General features: G+C 57.9%; 5 protein-coding genes across 5 annotated transcripts; all 5 read left to right on the forward strand.

Annotated features, from left to right (window-relative positions):
- Positions 1 to 812: 812 nt before the first annotated feature.
- BXZ73DRAFT_81079 (STE3-domain-containing protein) lies at positions 813 to 2,424 on the forward strand (the record flags this gene model as incomplete). Its single annotated transcript, XM_048023420.1, is given in 6 exon segments — positions 813 to 909; positions 964 to 1,086; positions 1,143 to 1,322; positions 1,379 to 1,527; positions 1,547 to 1,806; positions 1,920 to 2,424. The coding sequence occupies 6 exon segments, from the start codon at positions 813 to 815 to the stop codon at positions 2,422 to 2,424; spliced, it is 1,314 nt and encodes a 437-aa protein (XP_047873290.1).
- Positions 2,425 to 3,557: 1,133 nt separating this feature from the next.
- On the forward strand, positions 3,558 to 4,326 carry BXZ73DRAFT_81080 (uncharacterized protein; the record flags this gene model as incomplete). The annotated part of the gene is made up of 3 exons (XM_048023421.1): positions 3,558 to 3,919; positions 3,975 to 4,110; positions 4,171 to 4,326. The coding sequence occupies 3 exons, from the start codon at positions 3,558 to 3,560 to the stop codon at positions 4,324 to 4,326; spliced, it is 654 nt and encodes a 217-aa protein (XP_047873291.1).
- A 1,085-nt stretch (positions 4,327 to 5,411) lies between these two features.
- Positions 5,412 to 11,145, forward strand: BXZ73DRAFT_92499 (SNF2 family N-terminal domain-containing protein; the record flags this gene model as incomplete). The annotated part of the gene is made up of 21 exons (XM_048026376.1): positions 5,412 to 5,697; positions 5,719 to 6,041; positions 6,083 to 6,652; positions 6,712 to 7,202; positions 7,258 to 7,350; positions 7,406 to 7,604; positions 7,654 to 7,878; positions 7,929 to 8,276; positions 8,300 to 8,459; positions 8,515 to 8,645; positions 8,695 to 9,268; positions 9,300 to 9,387; positions 9,443 to 9,506; positions 9,544 to 9,689; positions 9,749 to 9,767; positions 9,822 to 10,170; positions 10,236 to 10,262; positions 10,315 to 10,411; positions 10,454 to 10,557; positions 10,713 to 10,899; positions 10,956 to 11,145. The coding sequence occupies 21 exons, from the start codon at positions 5,412 to 5,414 to the stop codon at positions 11,143 to 11,145; spliced, it is 4,671 nt and encodes a 1,556-aa protein (XP_047873292.1).
- A 5,337-nt stretch (positions 11,146 to 16,482) lies between these two features.
- Positions 16,483 to 18,503, forward strand: BXZ73DRAFT_105836 (uncharacterized protein; the record flags this gene model as incomplete). Its single annotated transcript, XM_048016401.1, has 4 exons — positions 16,483 to 16,797; positions 17,966 to 17,987; positions 18,034 to 18,050; positions 18,108 to 18,503. 4 exons carry the CDS (start codon positions 16,483 to 16,485, stop codon positions 18,501 to 18,503), a joined length of 750 nt encoding a protein of 249 aa, XP_047873293.1.
- A 429-nt stretch (positions 18,504 to 18,932) lies between these two features.
- On the forward strand, positions 18,933 to 20,770 carry BXZ73DRAFT_81083 (uncharacterized protein; the record flags this gene model as incomplete). The annotated part of the gene is made up of 11 exons (XM_048023422.1): positions 18,933 to 19,000; positions 19,057 to 19,094; positions 19,286 to 19,329; positions 19,402 to 19,403; positions 19,463 to 19,524; positions 19,583 to 19,680; positions 19,735 to 19,838; positions 19,893 to 19,918; positions 19,965 to 20,087; positions 20,176 to 20,296; positions 20,353 to 20,770. 11 exons carry the CDS (start codon positions 18,933 to 18,935, stop codon positions 20,768 to 20,770), a joined length of 1,104 nt encoding a protein of 367 aa, XP_047873294.1.
- Positions 20,771 to 21,646: the final 876 nt, after the last annotated feature.

Below are 21,646 nucleotides of genomic sequence, written 5' to 3' on the forward strand. Positions count from 1 at the left end.
CAGGGACCGGAGTGCGACATTGACGACGGAGTCGCGAAACCCCCTGCCCCTTGGTGTTGTTCCCTATGCTGGCTAGTTCTTTGACCCTCACATTGCGAACAATGCCGCACTCTTCTAACATATGCTCGCTCGGGAGCTGAACGTTGAACACTTACTCCTTACGGCTGATTATGGGCCATGGCGGCGGTAAGCGTACGTTTTACTTCACGGTGTCCTATCTCCGTCCAAGAGTCCCACTCAACATCTCAACAGGTCATTGGACAACATCTAGCTATCGTATGCTCGGCACGCAGGCGCTCGTTATTAATGAGCGAAAGGGAGGCCCTTCTGGGGTCAGCGTTTGCCAGCGTCGTCCTGCCATTCAGAGGCACCCCTTTCACTCCCCATCCGGCGTAGGCCTGGGAACTCACCGCTAATCTTTCTGCGCAGAAGCATCAAGTCAGCTGGCGATTGCCCGATGCCCTCTGATGTCCCTCGCCCATGTGTTCCCATCAAGCGCGCCTCCCATTTTGGCGCAGAGACAAAGGCTCGTCCCGATTTGGAAGGGGCAAGGGGGCGGCCAGAAGAGGTGACGACCTCTTCTTCTCGATGAGCGGGGGCGTAGCCGAGTACAAGCAAAAACCCAGAATGGCGAATGCAGCAGCGACGTCGGGACCTTGTGGTGACGCATTAAAGTCTGCCGTCGCGAAGGATACTCACCAGCAGTCGCTCCTTCACTGCACACCCACGGGCCTCCCTTCCCCAGCCGCCTCGCGGTCCAACTCCTCCTGCTCTCTGTACCCCTGTACACATCGTAGCGCGCATAAGCCAAGATGGTGATCCCCTTCGAGACGCAAGTCAACATCGAAGCGGCATTCTCGCTGCTCGCTTTCATCTTGATCTGTATCCCGCTCTACTGGCACTTGGAAGGTAAGCCACATACTTTCCTTCACTCTCGTTCGTCACTCATTCAGTCCCCCACAGCATGGAACGTCGGCTGTGTCCTGTACATCTTCTGGATGGGAACCCAGAACTTAATCCAGTTCATCGACAAGGTGGTCTGGAGGGACAACGCGATCAACGTGGCGCCGGTGTACTGTGATATCAGTGAGTTTCCATTCCTCTTGCATTACCATCCCCAAGGCTGAGCGCGTCTCTCGCAGCCACCCACTTCACGATCGGGTCGTCTATCGGCGTGGTCTGTGCCTCCCTGGTCATCAACCGTCGCCTTTACCACATTGCCAACATCTCCGCGGTGTCGATCACCCGGGCAGACAAGCGTCGTAACATGATCACCGACCTTGCTATTGGCGTGGGCATTCCTATCATCTCGATGATTCTCTGTAAGCTATCTGTCTTCCACGCACCTCCTAGATTCCCGTCTCATCACTTTTTGCAGATTTCGTCTACCAGGGACATCGCTTCGACATTCTGGAAGGCGTCGGTTGCATCGAGGAGTACCCGAACACAATCATGTCCTACTTCCTCTTCACCGCCTGGCCGATCCCGATCGGTCTCGTCTCCGCGACGTACTGCACGCTCACTCTCGTGCGTTCTTCAAGCGGAGGCGGCAGTTCAACGAGCTCATGGCATCGAACGCGAACTTGACCTTCAACCGCTACTTCCGCTCATGGGCCTCGCCGTGGTCGAGATCCTCTTCACCCTCCCGCTCACGATCTACAACATCGTCCAGAACCTCCGCATCTCGCCGATCTACGTCTTCCAGGGCATGGCCGACCTTCACTGGGGCTTCTCCCGCGTCAACCGCATCGCTGCAATCTCGTGGCGCCAGAACCCGGAGCTCGTGAAGGCCATGACCTTCCGCGCGTGGGCCCCGATCGGTTGTGCGCTCCTCTTTTCGCCTTCTTCGGCCTCGCCGAGGAGGCGCGCAAGCACTACAAGACCGCGATCTCGTCTGTCGCACGTCGCGTCGGCATCAGCACCCTCGACCGCTCGACCGGCTTCTCTTCCACGGGCTCCAAGTCGCAGGGCCGGGTCACGATCCCGACGTTCGTCCAGCGGCGCACGCGCCGCGGCTCGCTCGACTCGCTCTCGATCTCGGACCGCCTCTCGACGCAGATCTCGATCGGCGACATCGACGAGAAGGAGAAGGGCGCAAGCATGTACTCGCCCACGGCGACGACCTCCGCGGGCTCGAGCACGCACGTCGGCTCGCCGACCACGATCGACGAGGTCGAGCGCGAGAAGGAGCTCCTCAAGCTCGCCGACGCCGCGGGCATGCCGTACCTCCCCGCGCTCGACGCGATCCCGAAGATCGACTTCCCGCAGCCGCCCCGCCGCGCGCGCGTGCGCGACCGCGCGCCGTCGCCGCCGCCCCCCGCGGCCCAGCCCGAGATGGCGGAGCGCGAGGTGGCGGACGTGCCGCGGTCGGTGCGCCCGCACTCGTTCGTGTCGCTGCGCTCGCACACGGACGACATGGTCTGAAGAACTCCCGGACGCTGAAGATCTCTATCTCTATCTATCTCGGTCCCCCCCGCTGCCGTTACGCCCGCCACGCATAGCGCGGCGCGGTCTACTTCTCGGTTTTTGGTCTCCCTCGTGCCACCCATGATCTCGTCTCCCCTGCTCGCGCTGAAGAACACTGTCGTCCATTCGGGCAACCCCTCCTCTCGCCGCCACCATGTATTGTTAGCACCCATACCCTCTTCGCCCCTTACGTGTATCACACTCCTTCGACCGCGCGCAGGCCGGTTAATTGTCACGATCGACTATGGGCCCGCCCATGTGTATTTCACCAGGCTGTTGTAGAGCTACGCCGTTCAGTATCTAGGATGTCCCCGCAATTTAGAGCTCTCGCAGTGATTTTTATCTTCGGTGTGATTGCATGACGTTCCCTCTAGACCGCTCGAAAGGGCAGTTCCGCCGAGATGCCGACGAGAAAGGGATGCCCGAGGATCTCACTGTGACTGCTGGAATAACAAGCGCCCGGGGTCTGGAGGGGTCGGCAGGCCCTTTCCAGAGCAAACAAGCCTCGCGAAAAGCTGTAGAGGCCTCCTGAAGGCCTGTTCCGGACGGGAGGTAGTGATGTGGACCATTATTGGCGCTGGAAAATCGACGACCAGGCCTCAACAGACCTCCATGGAGTCTGGCTATGTACTTTAAGGTCTCCGCGCGGTGGTAGGCATTCTGTTGACGCCGGCTTGACGCCAGTGGCATATGTGCAGTACCTGCCCACCGGGCTGATTGCACCGAAATGTGGCTTCCGCCGTGCTCCCCACCACACAGATGTGCCTAATCCGCGACTGGACATCCGGACAGACGGCGGTCCTCGCTTCTATGCTCGCTCTGCAGTCCGGAAACGTACCTTTCACGCGGCGGACATGTGCACTACTATGCATGCGCACACTCGCTTGGCCAACTCGCAGCGCAGCGGAGCACGTCCGGGAGACTCCGCTGACGACCGTCCTAGGCGCTTGAAGTCGGCACGGAAGGCACGCCGTGCCTCGAGCCTCGAATTCTCGCGCACAGGTATCTGACAATGAAGACACCGCTATAAGTACGCCGAGGACGCGTGCGCTGATGACCTACTGTGTTTCTCTCTCCCTCACAGCTCTCACATGGTCGGGATCCCCCACTCGTGGCAGGGAGGCGTCGCGCGCGACGTGCTCGCCAACTGGATCACTGCCCTCGAGGCCTTGCGACTCGCGCCTTGGGGCCGTCCCATTCTTCGGCGGCATCGTCGCCACGCGCACTCGGAATCGCAAAGGCCGTCGAGGTGCGCATCCCTCAGGACGTTCGCCCGGCTGCGTCTCCCTCATCCTGATCTCGCGCGACAGCAGTCGGGAGCGAACACAGACGCGTTCGACTCTGTCGCTGAGCGCGCGACCGCCCTCATCGATCACGTTCGGAAGGAGACACTGGACCGGAACGGTGGGATGGTCAGCACGGACATGGAGAGGATCCTGCAGGAGCTAGAAAGGTGGGTGCCTCCATCGTGCTCGTGGAGCGGAAGTTGGTCGCCCTAACGGATGCAGCGCTCTGAACAAGGTGCAAAACACAGTCAAGCAAGAGCTGGAGATGGGGCGCACCAATCGTCTTCGACGGAAACACCTTCAGGGGAAGGCGCAGGAATGCCTCCAGAAGCTGGAAGGTGCTTGGCACTCGTTTGACGTACGCTTGGTCTGGTCGGACCCGGCAATATGCTGATAGAACGCCTTATATTCTACGCAGACCGCGATCTTGGTGCAACTTGAGCGCCGGGGTGAATCGCTTCAAGGCCTGCAGGGTGAATCACTTCAAGGCCAAGTTGAATCTCTCGGGCGCCAGGTTGAATCGCTCAAGGGCCAGGTTGAATCTCTTAAGGGCCAGTTGAATCGCAAGCTTTGATGAAGAGCCAGTGCCCGTAGGGCACCCGTTGCCAAAAAATTCCCCGGGCCTTGGACAATGCTTTCGGTGAGGTATGTCATTTTCAGGGTTGCATGCGTGTGATACCCATGCTGATACGACAACTGCAGAACGCCGGCAGCTGCACAGTCCGTTTTTGGCTCACATGAAGGCAATGATCGTGGAGGCTCTCGAGCGTGATCCGCGCGCGGGGCGCTCATGCGCCGGGGAGAGCTCAGACAACGATGACGATGCGGGGCACCACACAGCGGCGAGCGAATGCGACACGACGGAGTAATACTTCCCAGAATCTACGCACAGACCACGCCGGTCGCGAGGGGGGCCGAGACATGTAGTCCTGCAGTGTTTCCCAATGGTAAGTATCGGGCACGGGCGCCCAATATCTCACATCGCGGTCGCGTCCGACACGTTCCCGTCCCCACTCTTGCGCTCCACCTTCGCTTCGGCCCGGCCCGCGCTTGACGAACGCGCCCTCTCAGAGCGCGGGCCACTGCGCGCGCGGAGAGTGCTAGAACTGCGCCATCGTCTTATCGGAGCATACCACGCCGGGCACGATGTCCCCAGATCTGCTTACCGTCGCGGTGTCAGGTTCCCCGTTGGTCTGACCGGCCTGGAACCCCTCCTCGACCCCCCCTCTCTGGAATCAGATTAGAGAGACCCTAGCTGGGTGGGAGCCTGCCCCAAGAGGCCCCAAGTCGTCTCTGCTTAAAAGATTCCAAAAGACTTCCAAAGGAGTGTCGCGTATATATATGTCGTAAGGAAGCGAGTCGGAGTCTGATCTGATCTCAAAGAGCACGACGCAACTCAGCGCCGGTGCCGCTCGGTCATGTGACTTTGACGCGTCATAAAGAGGTTGCGACGCGCCTTCCCATCAACCGCCACTACCTCCCCTTCACCTGTCCTCCACCATGCTCTCCGAGGAGAGTGACCATCTCCACAGCCTACGACTCCCTCCAATATCACTACCCCTAGAGGGCTCCTTTTCACAACCTCGTCTGTGCGTGGGTAAAATTATCCGGCTGCTCCGGGATGGGACACAAGGCGACCCTTCTGAAAACAAAGACGAGATGGAAGTCACCATTGGCAAGAAGCGCCACACCGAATCAAGAGACAACCGTCGTCCCCGGAAACGGGCTAAAGTCTCTGACGAAGACGCCATTTCCCTATCGGATACAGAGGAAGAGCGAGCATTCCATGCGTACCGGCGAGTCTATCGGCTTCGATACACCACCTCAGCCACCCACAGCGACGAACGGGACTACGTGGAGGCAGCCGAACTCAACAGTCTTGGGTGGCTTGAAGACGAGAAGGCATTGAGGGAGTGGCTCGGCTTCTACGTCTCCGACCATCCCGGTGCGTCTACCATAGACTTAGGCCCTGTATCCATTACCGTCGATGCGTTGGCGTGGGGCAACACTTCTGTCACACTCCCCGACCGCACCCACATACTACGATTCCCAAATGTACCTTCAAACTTCAATCTCGACGATTACGGCTTTGTCCAAACCAATCGCTCGAAGTACTCCGTGCGCGACCCCCTCCAGGCATTCCAAGAGCTTGCGCGGTATAGGCGAGCTCGCATCGACACACAGCTTTTCCTGGACATCGCAGAATCCGCCTCCCCTGAGGAAATGCCCTTCACCATCCGCGTGCAAGTCAATTGCTCCTTCCTCTGCCCCGCCATCTTCCAGCCTATTGTCCCGGACAAGCAAGCCTTGAACCCCGCGCGTCTGCACAGGCCGTCGACCTCCAAGAGGCCCAACGCCGACTGGTGCTCCTCCTTTTCCCCCCGTCATCCCCTCCTCTTCCCTCGTACCATGGGCAAGCAGACATTCCTTTCCTATTCTCCGTCCTTCAGCCCGCACCCGCGTTGCCGTCTGCCGAGGCAAATGAGGCCCTCCAGCCGGAGTCACTTCGGCCAACTCTACTCCCATTCCAACGCCGCACCGTCGGGTGGATGCTGGGTCAAGAAGGCAAGGTGGTCACGGCGGACGGGCAGATCGTCGTCCGCGGCGACATTCCTCTTGACGAGCAGCCGCTGCCCCTGTTCTGGGAGAAGGCTCATGTCTCGGAGGAAGAAACGTGGTACGTCAACCGTCTGCGCGGCCTCGTTTCCGCGACCCGGCCCACCGGAGATGAGGACGAGCTCGACGGCGACGCGCTGGGTGGCATTGTCGCCGAGGAGCCGGGGCTGGGCAAGACGCTGGAGTGCATTTCGACGATCATTATGAACCCCGCCACCGCGGATCGCTCCCCGGCCAACAAGCATTGGGACACGGAGGCGAAGATCGACGTGAAGGAGATCAAGGTACGCCCGAGTTTTCTCTCTCAACCTGGCAATGCTGAGGTCCACCGTGTTCTTTATAGACTACTCTCATCGTCACTCCACCGTCACTTGCCCCCCAGTGGGCCGACGAGCTTGCAGTTCATGCGCCTGAGCTCAAGGTTCTCATTTATGACGGTTGGCAAAAGGTCCCTGTGCCGATCTCCGAGAGAGACGTTGAAGTCGAGCGTGAGAGGCGCCGGGCGTACAAAGCCTTCTTGAAGGCCATGCCGGCGAAGCCCAAGGGCAAGGGCAAGGGCAAGAAGAAGGACGAGCCTATGGAAGTCGACTCCGACACCGACGAGGATGACGATATCATGGACTGGGCCGCGTACGTGAACACATTCGATGTGTGCATCACCACGTACAACGTCCTCCAGCTCGACTTGGGCGTCGCGCGCCCCCCTCCGCAACGTCCCCGACGCCAGTTCGTGCAGTACAGCACCGTACACCGGTCCCGCAGCCCCTTGGTCATGTGCGAGTGGTACCGCGTCATTATGGACGAGGTCCAGATGGTCGGTGGAGGGAAGACCGAGTGCGTCATCCCATTTACCAGGGCTTTATCGGTTTTCGCTGATCTTCATGTATAGGGAGATGGTCTCGCTCATTCCCAGATTGTCCTCCTTCGCCGTTTCGGGCACGCCTGCTCGCCATCAAGTCGCCGACCTTATCCATGTGCTCAGGTATTTAGTTGAAGATGAACCCCACACGCGGGAACTGACGCGTTCTCTTATGCAGGTTCCTCCGAGTGAGGGCGGTGACAGATGCCCCTCGGGCGTGGCTACGTCTCCAGCTACCCGGATACGTGCGCGAGTTCACGCAGCTCTTCCGTCGCTATGCTGTGAGGACGATGAAGCAAGCGGTCAAAGAAGAGCTTACTATCCCACCACAAACGCGGTACCTTGTGCCCATCGAGTTCGGCCGAGTTCAGCGCCACGTAAGTCCCTGTCATCGCGACCTCACTATATGCGCTCATTTCACTCTAGATGTACGACCAAACGCTGGAAGGCGCACTCCTCGACCTGGGTTTGGACGCCAGGGGCGTCGCAGCGACGGAGAACTGGGAGGCCGATGTGTCCAAGCTCCGCTTCTGGCTTCGCCGTCTCCGCGAGTGGTGCACCCACCCTCAGATCGGACAGCTGCTCAATAACGGCGCGGCGCGGAAGCTGAATCAACCCGGTGTGCTCAAGACCATGACCGAAGTTCTTCAGGTACGTGGCTCCTTTGCCGTCTCCCCCGCCACGCTGACGTGATTGGGCAGAGCATGCGCGACCAGAACTGGAGGACGTACATGGAGGAGCGGACGGAGAAGATCGACCACATGACGAGCTGGGCGCAGCTCGTCCAGCGGGACAAGAAGAACAAGAAGCGCAACGACGAGGCCCTCGATATGCTGCTCGCTGCCGAGAAGGACGCTGCCAAGATCATCGAGGACGCACAGGAGGCCGCGGCCGCACATGCCAAGGAGGGCGAACGCCTCAAGGCCGAGGTCCTCGTCAAGCGTCAAGAATATAACAACGCTGCTGACAAGGGAAAGGGCAAGCAGGTTGCGACTAGGGCCAGCACCCCCGACGCCGAGGCCGACGACGACGACATCCCGCGCAATGCGGTCGGCGATGCGCACAGGGGAAGAGCACGTTCATTCAGCAGCGGTTGCGTCTGGGCCGCATCGCTCTGCACAAGGTCAAGTTCTTGCAGGGAGACGTGTATCACGTCCTTGGTAAGTCCTACGAGGTCCAGGAGAACGAGGCCTACGCCGCTGCCGATGAGCTTCGGCGCGTCCTGCTGAAGAGTAAGCCGCGCATATAATCGGCATACCACTCTTGAAACTGACGTTCGCTTTGCAGGCACCGAGGAGGCGGCACGGAAGGCTATGACCTACCTCGACTACGACCCCGTCGTAAAGAAGCTGAAGGAAGCCGATCTCTACGTGAAGGTTCCTTTCCTGGGTAAGGGAGGGATCCGATCTCATGACCTGGTGAGTCATGTTTGGGTCGCACTAAGCTCACGCTGACCACAGCGAACAGGTCGATGAAGCCAACGAGATGATCGACGACATCCTCAACAAGCAATCCGCGCTCCTCTGGGGCTGGCGCCAGAAGCTCATCGCGCTCCTCACCGAGCCGCTCGGCGCCAACGGCCAGGACGGCGCGGACGGACAAGAGTACAACCGCAGCCTGGAGACGCAGGGCGAGGCGGAGGCGTACCTGCAGGCGTACGCGGCGCTGCTCGCGGACCGCCGCGAGACCCTCACGTCGGAGCGGACCCTGCTCGCGGCGCACGACGAGCGGGAGGTGAAGGTGCGGAAGACGAAGGCAGCGCGCAAGGCGAAGACGTTCGCGACGTCGTTCCACGCGCTCGAGACGGAGGAGCGCCTGGAGCGCCTGGAGGAGAACGACGTCCTGCCGGAGCACGAGCTGCTGCTGAAGCAGCTCCAGGACGAGCGCAAGGCGTTGCTCGAGCAGGGCAACCCGGAGCGGGCGATCAAGAGCGTCATGGTGGACTTGACCAACGCGGCGTTGCGGGCTCAGAAGCAGGAAGTGGAGAAGACTCTCATTCAGGAGGCCGCGGCTCAGTTGAGAGCTTTGCTCGCTGACCAAAGTAAGTGGTGTATTCCGTCTCTTCACGGCAGCGTTGCTCACCCGTGCTTCAGACAAGCTGATCGAGCGACTCAACGCCGACCTGACGCATCTCCGGAAGGCATTCAACGAGCGTATCGCGTGCGTTTCTTCATCACGTCGGCTTTACATGATTGGCTAACGTCAGCACTTGCAGTTACTTCCGCCAGCTTCAGGAGATCTCGGACACCGTCGCCGAAGCAGAGATCGAGGGACCCCTCGTTTACGCCTCCAGGTAATGTCCACGCACGAGCAGAGCTGGACACGAAGATCAACACTGCCCGTGCGCGTCAGCGGTACATGGACAACTTGAGCAAGTCGCACGAAGACGGCACGCTCGACGAAGATGACAAGAGTTGTATTCTGTGCAAGTGCGACTTCGTCCGCGGTTACATCACGCAGTGGTGCGTGTCTACATACCGGTATGTCCATCTCATGAACTGAAGGCGGGGTGTCTATCCAGTGCGCATGTCTATTGTGAGGTATGCACGGTTCCCTTGCCCTCAAACTCCCTTACCAATCTGACTGTCGGATAGGATTGCATGAAAACTTGGGTCTCCCGCGCCGAGGGCAAGGCGTGCCCTGTTTGCCGTGTCCCCATCAACTCCGACCAACTTCAGCGCTTTTCAATCGACAACAAGTCGGACCAGCCGCCTCAGCCGCCTCCGCAGATCCTCGCGAACAACGAGATGATGCCGCGGTCGCGGCGCGCGATAGAGTACAACTACATCGACCGGCAGCTGCTCGAGGACATCCAAAGCCAAGACCTCATCGGCAGCTTCGGGAGCAAGATCGAGACGCTAGTCAAACATCTGCTGTACCTCAACATCACGGAGCCGGGCGCGAAGAGCATCGTGTTCTCGGCGTGGGCGGACTCGCTGCTGAGTGCGTGATTGGTTGATGCGGTTTTGAGCGCGCCAAGTCCTGACATATGGGGTTTTGAATTTCAGTTATTCAACACGCTTTGAGCACCAATGGTGAGCGTCCTACTCTCTACGTCGTCTCGTTATGTTCTGACGAGCAGTACAGGCATTACCTGTTTGCGGATTGACCAGAACACAGGCAGGCAGAACGCCGCAAAGAAGTTCCGAACCGACCCGGAAATCCGCGTTCTGCTTCTCCATGGGTGAGTGACCTATCATACTTTGATATGTAATAACGTCCTAAGGTGCTTTTATGCCAGTGAACGCGAGAACGCAGGCCTTAATGTCACTTGCGCTTCCCGAGTCTTCCTCGTTGAGAGTGTAGTCCATCATGCGTTCGAGGTTCAAGGTATGAGATTCACCCTAATCATCAGCGAAAGTCAAAACACTGACGACTCGTCTTCAGCGATTGCTCGTATCGATCGTATGGGTCAGACTCGTCCCACAGAAGGTACGCTCTTGGTTGTCAACGTGATCACTATCCGTACTCACACTGCACCTTAGTCTACTGCTACTACGCCGAAGAGACTGTGGAGCGGAACATCCTTGATCTCGCGGCCAAGCAGGGTCTTTCCCTCTACACTCGCGATAACGCGGCAGGAACGCTCAACGTCACGCCCTTCGCGGCGGAGTCGGACAAGGAGGTTGATGCCCCCACGAAGAAGGTCTTGAAGGGCGATTTCGTGTACAAGTGAGTGTATTTGCCTTCGTAGACCTACTTTCAGTCTTATTGACGTAGTATCGCAGGACGGACGACATGCTGGCCATTTTCTTCCCCCACATGTTCGAGGACATCGAGTACCTTCTTCCGCCCGAGGACGTTGCGCCTTCCTCGTCTACGCGAGACACACCCGCTGCGTCTTCGAGTTCTGTTACAAGGAGCTCTGGAAGAGTTGCGCAGGCAAACGCTGTCGCTGGACCATCCAGACGACGATAAATTCATGCAACACTAGGATATTTCCGGACATCTGCCACTATCAACTATCTAGTATCGTGTTATGGCTTGCGTAGATGTTGCATTTCAAGCGCATTCTCGTAGCATATATCATCTCAATGTTATCGTCTTGCCTTGCGCCTCGACCACTTCGTTTTTATCCTGAGCAGTGTGAAGGATGATGTGGCGAAAATCGAACCCTCGACGCGTGGATCGAACCTGTAGGCGGGTAGAATGGACCGGTGTACTGGCACATTACGTCATACAAATACTGCTAATTCGTCCGCTGAACAATGTGCTACCTTACCCTTCCCTCTCCTTCCCCCCACGTTTTTCCATCTTATCTCGGCCCATTGGCTTTCAAACATCATGTTTAAGGGATTCATGAAGACTATCGTGAGTCTGCACCTTTGCGACGTCGCGTTCTAAGCTCATGTGTCGTTTCAGCCACAAATCTCGATATTGTGAGTGCATACACCCTCCTGCCCTCACATCTCTGTCTCTCACACCCATCTCCCCAGCCACAACTCCGCATCGCCCGCCTCGCAATCCGCACTCAAGCTCCTCAAGGCTGCCCTCTCGTCCCCGTACCCCCCAGGCGCGAGCCCTCCCGCGCGCCCACTCGACTTCGACCTCGAGGTCGTCGAGCACCAGCCGCCCACCCCGACCAGCTCCGGACGATCCTCTCCTACCTCCCCGCCGCGCCTGGCCCCTCCGCGCTCCTCTCTGCGCACCCGACGGTGGACTCGACCCCGACGACGGAGCAGGGCGTGTCGGAGCTCGCGGAGCGGAACCCGAACGCGCTCAATGGCCGATCGTTGTGGACTGGCATGCGGGGCGCGCGGCGGTGGGCGACGTGGATGCGGTCAAGGCGTTGCTCGGGGAACTTGGGAAGAACGCGACGGGGAAGCGTGAGGGTTGACATGTTTGGAAATCGAATTGGTTAAAGGTTGCAGGTTCGTCATGCTCTCTCTCTTGCGGTGTTTCTCCAGGCCGGAATCCAGTGCGCTGTGTCGGACGTTCGTAACATCAGTAGTAAATTTGAAGTTTTTGCTCCACTTGTGATCGCGCCATTGGCTCTTTTTGCAGCGCATATTCGGCCGATGCGCACGGCTTGCAATTCGTCATGGTGTTATGTACTGCAACCCTGGCGCTGGTCGGCGACAAGGCTTGTGCGGTTGACATGTGGTTGACATATACCGCAGTCATGCCATCGTCTCGACATGTGCTGATGGATTGGCCGTGGCCGTTCGTTCTCTGGGCGTCATACTGATGTACTATAAGGACCCATAGGAATTGGCCATGTGCCGCATTCTCTATTCGTTGCCGTCCTTTGCATCCAGATGGATGTGCAGTCGGATGATCCAGTTGTAGACCAGGAAGAATTGGTTGCAATAGTCTCGCGCTTAAGGTCAGTTCCCTGTGTCGAGTACAAGTACTGTGCTGACTTTGCGTCAAGCACCGTTCCATACATCTTTGCCGCTTGCATCGGTTCGTGCGATGATGTAAGGATGGATAAAGCCGCGCTGCTGACTAACCAACCTTTCAGCACTGCTTCTCTACGAACATGCTCTCACTTTCGCCGATGAATATCGTGTGATTTGGAGGCGCAAGTTTTCCATCCCGACATGCCTGTTCATAATCAGTCGCTATGGAGCCCTCGTTTACATTGTAGGCTTGCTATTATGGAGTTACGTGCGTTGGGGCGAAGACAGCAATCAGGTAAGTACAGAGCAATATCCCTTCGCTTATGTCTTCTCACCCCTCTCGCTGATTATGCTCCACCTCCTCAGGGGTATGTCGGTATTTGGCACCTGATGTACACCAACTAAAATGATCTGGCATGCACAAGGTGCGCTATTTCGGGTGTTTTTCAGTCCATTACGCTCTTTGGCGTCGAACTAGTAGACGTTGGTACGCAGTATTCGATCTGTGTTATATTCGGATAGTCTATGTACAACTGAACTTTTAGGTTTTATGGCTCTCAGGATATATGTCGTCAACGCACATAACCGGTTCTGGCCGGCTGTCATAATGATGCTCGGACTCACAACAGTTCCTTTCAACATTGTACGTGAAGGTCTCCTGGGGTGTTCGAGATTGGTAACTAACTGTTTGCCTTAGGTTATGGATATTCGGAATGAGAATGTGTCACTGCCGGAGCCTCTCACGGGCTGTGGCAGCAAGGCGAGGATCTCTAGCCTCGGAGATGACGCTCTATGGACGAAGTGAGTTTCTTTTTCGTCATCACGCTGCGAGAAACGCCCTGACAACCTTCTATAGACGTTGGTAATCTCCGGACATGTCCTGTCAACATTACACTGACTTGTTGACTAGTGTACATCACCTTCACAGTCCTTTTGTTCGTTAAACCCGTTATCGCCACGCTGATCACCTGGTATCGCACCTACGAAGCTGTCCGTGCTTCCAGAGGGTCCCATATGCGACCTACATTCGCCTATCTCTTGTTCCGTGATGGTGCGTACCATAATGACCAGCTTCGAGGTGCAAGACTTCTGACTCAAGGGCGCAGGCAGTGTTTACTTCATGTTGTGGGGGGACAAGATGCTACATGTCCATTCAATCACTTACACAAGCCTCCTTTAAGTGCTATAATTATCGTCACCAGCATCCTCGTTTACCTCGAGGTCTTCTTTGGAGCAATGGTGACGCCGATATCCTTCGCGTACGTGATACCCTCGCGATCGACTCCGCACTTTTGACGCCAGTCGTGGATGTCAGAACCAACTCCATCTTCTTGTCGCGTTGCATTCTCCACCTTCGCCTGGCGGAAACTCCCTCGCATTCTCTCACCACGATCTCCGCCCTTCACGCGGAGTCGATCCAGTTCGCCGCGAGACCCTCGAGGTTCGACAGTTTACTGGACAACATCGGCGCGCCGCTCAGTGTGGGGGAAGAAGCTACGGACCTTCCGGACGAAGACGCGGACGAAGACGGGAGAGAATGGGCTTTCGAGCACGCCACAGACGGCGATTTCGACACGACCTCTGGTGCTCACCAGAATGTGCGGAGGTCGGACTCGTTCGAGGACGATGACGACGGGAGACCACGCGTCGTCACGACTCGGAGCCGTTCCGTCCAAATGGATTCCTAGGAAGCAGGCGGGCTATTGCGAGAGGGGCGTTCACTCACGTATTGATGTCGGCGCAGTGGCCCGGTGCGGCCTCGAAAGAGAAGGGATGCCGGTTTTGCTTACGACCCGCGTCCAACTGTTCAACTACTACTACATATATCATTAAAGGCTCTCTCATCGCTCCTATGTCGAGCCACGGGCCCGAGCTGACATCATTGAAAATAGCCTCCGTCACCCCCGGGATCCTCAAGCATGCATCAGCATCATGAGAAACGGGTATGCGCGCCTTTGCAACTAGTAGTGATGTGGAGGCTTACCTAAAATGTTCCCAATGTCTTGCAGGCTCTCAACGCTGCTTCCGACCGGGCCTCCACCTTCTCACCGTCAGCCCCGAGGAGACCTGGCTCGCCCGATTCCTCGAGTCTTCCTCGGTGCACACTGTCAACGCCATGGAGATCCGCGAGGAGCGCCGGGTCCGGAACCACGGTGCACGAACGAGGTGGCGCGTGGCGCGCGAAAGTGGATCTGCGTCTGCGCAGCTACGCAGCGCTATGGAGCGAGCGGGGCAAGCGGGAGCTGGAGTGGCAGCTTATCTAGGGGGTGCAACACTCCCCGCGCTGTATTTTATGGCGTAAATGGCTTGTATCTCTCTCTCCCCTGCGCACGCCTCCTGACTCGCTCTCTCCTCCCTCAAAATGGCCCACTGCCGAACACCCGCCGCTGCTGCCGTCGAGCTCGAGAAAGACGAGGCTGGCGAGATTCCGCTGCTATACCCCTCCACGACCGCGGCCCAGCAGGGGTTGATCCTCCCCCTCGCGTGAGTGCACGTCCTTTCCCTCGCCGACGATGGCTGATCGCCTTTGAATGTCAGAGAGAGCCCTCGACCGGGGTTTTTGTCGCGTTCGAACCCTCAGTACCCCAGGCCGGAATACAGCGTCTCATGACGCTCTCCACGCAGCCGAAGAAGGCCGTCTCCTGGTGGTCTCCGAGGCTCGCGCGCAAGAACAGAGAGCAACAACGGTCGAGCCGGTCACGCTACAGTTTCACGTGCCTCAGTATACCAGATATCTTCGGAATCCGGATCCTCAAGCCCCCGAGTTTCATATTTCTTGGCTCGTCAGTCTATCCTGTGCATGAGAGCATCGAGCATATTACGATCTTCGATCCGGAGGGTGGTCTCTACTTGGTCAGAAAACGCAGTCGAAAGGTAAGGATTGTCCAGAAATCTACTTAACACCCCATCGTTTTAATTATCCCATTCTCGGCAGCGAGGAATTTACCATCGTTCCTTCGCCCGAGGGTCTTTGGAGACGTTCCACAGGGCCCTGAGTGCTTCGAGGGGAAGTACGTCGTTTTCAAGGTTGCATGGCGTGATACCCGTGCTGATGCGAATCTGCGACAACTGCAGACTGCCGGAGTTGTTTGGCAGGCTGGCAGCTGTCTCAATCCGTTTATGGTCGTATGAACGTCATGCTTGCAGAGGCTCGCGAACATGATCAGCAGGCGGGGCACACAGGAAAGCCGTGGACACTGACAAGCCCGCGCCGCGCGCGGCGATGAGACGATGACGAAGGGTACCACAAAGCGGCGAGCGAATGCGAAACGACGGAGTAGTACTTCCCAGATTCCACGCACATACTACGCCGGTTGCGAGGGGACCAGACATGTAATCCTGCAGTGCTTCCCAATTGTATCGGACGCGGGTGTCCAATATCTCATATCGCGGTCCCGTCCCCGCTCTTGCACTCCACCTCCGCTTCGGCCTCGGTCCGCGCTCGGCGAACGCGGCCACTTTATTATTATTATTATTATTTTCAGACATCCCGTCGTTCACGTAGTGCAGAACGCGGGCCACTGCGCGCGCGGAGAGTGCCAGAGCTGGGCGATCGCTTTCTCGGAGCATGCCGCCGCGCCGGACATGACGCCGGGCACGCCCTCGCCCGTCCAGCGCCGCGCTGTGCAGGCTCCAGACCGTCGCGGCCCACGAGCGTGCGATGCAGTGGACGGGAAAGTCGCGGCAGGTGCGCGAGGTCGGTGCCGGGGGTCGAAGGTGCGCGGTGGGAGGGTGGGGAGATGAATCCCCAGTCAGCCCGTTGGGGCGCAGGGCGAGGTGCGCCACGTCGGCGAGGGCGTCGTTTGAGACGAGCGTCGCACCGAAAGAGGAGGCGTTGTGCAGGGATGGGGTGAACCGAGCCAAACCTAGCATACAGCGACAGTGAACGGACGAGCATGACGGAAAGCAAAACATGAACATCTGCCACACCACCGTGAGCATGCCGAAAGACCGGAGCGCAGAAAATGGAAGCCTCACGATTCAGAGCACCAGTGGGTCTACCAGGCCACCCGGATCTGGCGAGCTCGTCTCCAACCCGAATGGCGGCAGCCTCACCACGCTTCGGGAAGCTTGCGTCGGGGCCAATGTGCCTGATGTGTCCAACGCCATGGGCGGACCTATGCCCCCACCCTCGTTCGTCGTGGCCGACGAGGCGGGCGTCGTCGCCGACTGGCCGCCCCCCGGGTTCGCCGCCGTCGATGACGTCACGGCGTTGCTGTGGCTCTTGGTGCGACAACGATGCCGGCGACGAGGAAGACCAGCAGCCACTTGCGGGCCTTGTACCACGGCCGCGCGAGGGCGGGGTGCGCCGTCTCGATGTTGAATCCTTCCTGTGGGCGTGCGCGGGGAGCATGGTCAGTGTTCCGCATTCAAGATCGAAGACCCCGCTCTGCTACGCTGGAGACGATGAAGACGGCGATGGGGGAGCCAATGTATGCACCGGTCGCCCAGCCATCTCCCGTCGACCCAGCCCTGCAAACCCACCATCCCTCCCTGTAACCATCACCGGGCGACATTGGCCTCCACCGCCACCGCCCACCGCCCACCATCCACCGGCCGCAGGAGAAGGGAGAAAGGATGAACGGCTCACCTGCTTCTCTACACGGGTTGAGACCGGCGCGCTGGGGAGCAAGCGCCCATCGTAGGAGATGTTTCTTGACGAGAGCGTCCGTTACGGACTGAAGAGAATTGAGCAAAACGAAACTCTCCAGATGGAGAAGAATAAGTGGAGAGGGAGGGGGAGCGCAACGTGGGGAGCGGACTAAGAGGCGGCGCGGCCCAAGAATGAGCAGTCTCCGAGGTCGGGGCAGATGATGAACGTCCTGAACGCACCCGAGAGGGAGGGTGAAGGAGGATGTAGGCGGAGCCGCGGAGGTGGTGAGTCGCTGTGAGGGGAGACGGGTGTCGTGGCCCCAGCGACGGCGCACGCGCCCCTTGAGGCCATGAGGCCTAGTGAAAACGGGCTTAAAGCAGGTGCATGGCAGCTTATTGAATCGCTGCACCGTGACCTGTTGACAGATTAGAACCGGCGGGAGCCCTGAACGGAGCGCCATTGGGGTAGAGGCCGATGGCTCACCTGAGGGGGAAAACCGGCCCTGTGACCAATAGGGATGCCATGTGATGCACAACCAGATACAAAGCTCTTGAGTAGTTTTTTGGCGCAGTGGCCAGTAGTGGGCCTGGTGGTAGGAGTGCAAGCGGAGCGCAAAAAGGAGCGGCGATACAAGCTGATTAGATAGAGCGCTCCAACTGGGCGCGTAGATTAGACCGCCACTGCGTCGCACAGATACCGCCAATTCGTCCGCTGAACAATGTGCTACGTTACCCTTCCCTCCTCTTCCCCCGTGTTCTTCCATCTTATCTCGGCCCATTGGCTTTCAAACATCATGTTTAAGGGATTCATGAAGACTATCGTGAGTCAGTAGCTTTGCGATGGCATTCCTAAGCTCATGTATCGTTTCAGCCACAAATCTCGATATTGTGAGTGCATACGCCCTCCTGCTCTCACATCTCTGTCCCTCACACCCATCTCCCCAGCCACAACTCCGCATCGCCCGCCTCGCAATCCGCACTCAAGCTCCTCAAGGCTGCCCTCTCGTCCCCGTACCCCCCAGGCGCGAACCCTCCCGCGCGCCCCTCAACTTCGACCTCGAGGTCGTCGAGCACCAGCCGCCCACCCCCGACCAGCTCCGGACGATCCTCTCTTACCTCCCCGCCGCGCCTGGCCTCTCCGCGCTCCTCTCTGCGCACCCGACGGTGGACTCGACCCCGGCGACGGAGCAGGGCGTGTCGGAGCTCGCGGAGCGGAACCCGAACGCGCTCAAGTGGCCGATCGTCGTGGACTGGCATGCGGGGCGCGCGGCGGTGGGCGACGTGGATGCGGTCAAGGCGTTGCTCGAGGAGCTTAGGAAGAAGCGCGACGGGGAGGCGTGAGGGTTGACATGTTTGGAAATCGAATTGGTCAAAGGTTGCAGGTTCGTCATGGTCTCTCTCTTGCGGTGTTTCTCCAGGCCGGAATCCAGTGCGCTGTGTCGGACGTTCGTAACATCAGTAGTAAATTTGAAGTTGTTGCTCCACTTGTGGTCGCGCTATTGGCTCTCTCTTCAGCGCATATTCGGCCGATGCGCACGGCTTGCAATTCGTCATGGTGTTATGTACTGCAGCCCTGGCGCCGGCCGGAGACAGCTTGTGCGGTTGACATGTGGTTGGCATATACCGCAGTCATGCCACCGTCTCGACATGTGCTGATGGATTGGCCGTGGCTGTTCGTTCTCTGGGCGTCATACTGACACGCTATAAGGATCCATAGGAATTGGCCACGCGCCGTATTGTCTAGGCATTGTCGCCAGGCTTTGCTTCAAGATGGATGTGGAGTCGGAAGATCTAGTCGAAGCCCAGAAAGAATTGGTTGCAATACTTTATTACTTCGGGTCAGTTTCCACCCCAGCTGTATCCAGCACGAGCATTGAGCTGACTTTGCGTCAAGAATTCCCTCCATTCCATACATCTATGCTGCTTGCATTGGTCCGTGTGATGGTGTAAGGATGGATGAAGTCGCGCTGCTGACTGACTATGTAACAACTTTCCAGCACTGCTTCTCTACGAACACACTCTCACTTTCGCCGATGAATATCGTGTAATTTGGAAGCGCAAGTTTTCCATACCGACATGCTTGTTCATACTCAACCGCTATGGAGCCCTTGTATACATTCTAGGCTTGCTCTTATGGGGTTACGTGAATTGGGGCGAAGGGAATCAGGTAAGGACAGAGCACGATCCCTCCGTTTAATCTCTTCTCACCAATCTCGCTGACAATACTTCATTTTCTCAGGGGTATGTCGGTATTTTGGCTACCCGGAGGACTCCAACTAAAACGACCTGTCATGCACAAGGTGCGGGTTATCGGGTGCCTTGCAGTTTATTGCAGCCTTCGCCGTCGGACTAGTAGACCTTGGTACGCAGTATCCGTCCTGTGTTGCATTGGGATAGTCGATGTACAATTGAAGTTTTAGTCTTTATGGTCCTCAGGATACATGTCATCAACGCGCGCAACCGGTTCTGGACGACCGTCATAATAGTGCTCGGACTCACAACAGTCCCTCTCAACATTGTAAGTGAAGGTTTTCTGGCGTCTTTCAAATTTATGACGAACCATTTGCCTTAGATCCTGGTGATTCGGAATGAGGATTTGCCAATGCCGGAGCCCTTTATGGGCTGCGGCAACAAGACGAGGGTTTCTAACCTCGGAGATGACGCTCTATGGACGAAGTGAATCCTTTTTCGTCCTCACGCTGTGAAAAACATCCTGACAACCTTCCACAGACGTTGGTCATCTACGGCCATGATCTGTTAGCATTACGCTGACCTTTTGACCAGTGTACATCATCTTCACAGTCCTTTCGTTTGTGAAACCCGTCATCGCCACACTGATCACCTGGTATCACACCTACGAAGCTGTCCGTGCTTCCAGAGGGTCCCATATGCAACCTACATTCGCCTATCTTTTGCTCCGCGACGGTGCGTACTATGAATACCGGCTTCGAGGTGCAACACTTCTGACTCAAGGGCGCAGGCAGTGTTTACTTCATGTATGTGGGGGGACAAGGTGCTACATGTCCATTCAATCACTTACACAAGCCTCCTTCAAGTGCTACAATTATCGTCACCGGCATCCTCGTTTACCTCGAGGTCGTCTTTGAAGCAATCGTGACGCCGATATCCTTCGCGTACGTGACGCCCTCGCGATCGACTCCGCGCTGCTGATGCCAGCCGTGGATGCCAGAACTAGCTCCATCTTCTTCTCCCGTTGCATTCTCCACCTTCGCCTGGCCGAAGCTCCCTCGCCCTCCCTCACCACGATCTCCGCCCGTCACGCGGAGTCGATCCAGTTCGCCGCGAGACCCTCGAGGTTCGACAGCTTACTGGACAACATCGGCGCGCCGCTCAGTGTGGGAGAGGAAGACGCGGACCTTCCGGACGAAGACGCGGACAAGCACGGGAGAGGATGGGCTTCCGAACACACTGCAGACGGCGATCTCGACGCGACCTCTGGTGCTTACCAGAAGGTGCGGAGGTCGGACTCGTTCGACGACGACGATGACGGGAGACCGCGCGTTGTCGCGACTCGGAGCCGTTCCGTTCAAATGGATGTCGAGGAAGCAGGCGGACTATTGCGAGAGAGGCGTTCACCCACGTGTTGATGTCGGCGCATTGGCTCGGTGCGACTCGAGGGAGAAGGGATGCCGGTGTTGCTTACGGCCCGCGTTCAACTGTTCAACTACTACTACATATATCATTAATGGCTCTCTTATCGCTTTCTATGCCGACACACTGTCCCGAGCTGACATCATTGAAAATAGCCTCCGTCACCTCCGGGATCGTCAAGCATGCATCAGTACTGAGAAACGGGTATGTGCAACTAGTAGTGATGTGGAGGCTTACCTAAAATGTTCCCAATGTCTTGCAGGCTCTCAATGCTGCTTCCTCCCGGGCCTCCACCTTCTCCCCGTCAGCCCCGGGGAGACCTGGATCGCCTGATTCCTCGCGTCTTCTTCGGTGCACACTGTCAACGCCATGGAGATCCGCGAGGAGCGCCGTGTCCGGAACCACGCGCAGCTTTGGTGCACGAACGGGGTGGCGCGTGGCGCGCGAAAGTAGATCTGCGTCTGCGCAGTTACGCAGCCCTGCTCTGTATTTCATAGCGTAAATGGCTTGTATCTTTCTCTCCTCTGCGCACGCCTCCTGACTCGCTCTCTCCTCCCTCCTATCTAGTCAGTCTTCCTAGCCTCCAGACTCTCCAGACTCTAGTCCTCATCCAAACGGCCCACTGCCGAACACCAGCCGCTGCTGCCGTCGAGCTCGAGAAAGACGAGGCTGGCGAGATTCCGCTGCTGTACCCCTTCCACGACCGCGGCACCAGCAGGGGTTGATCCTTCCCCCTCGCGTGAGTGCCACGTCCTTTCCCCCTCGCGCGACGATGGCTGATCGCCTTTGAATGTCAGAGAGAGCCCTCGACCGGGGTTTTTGTCGCGTTCGAACCCTCAGTACCCCCGGGGCCGAAATACAGCGTCTCAATG

Source organism: Epithele typhae (assembly GCF_022376455.1).
Source record: "Epithele typhae strain CBS 203.58 chromosome Unknown BXZ73scaffold_72, whole genome shotgun sequence".
In the NCBI taxonomy this organism is placed as follows: Eukaryota; Fungi; Basidiomycota; class Agaricomycetes; order Polyporales; family Epitheliaceae; genus Epithele; species Epithele typhae.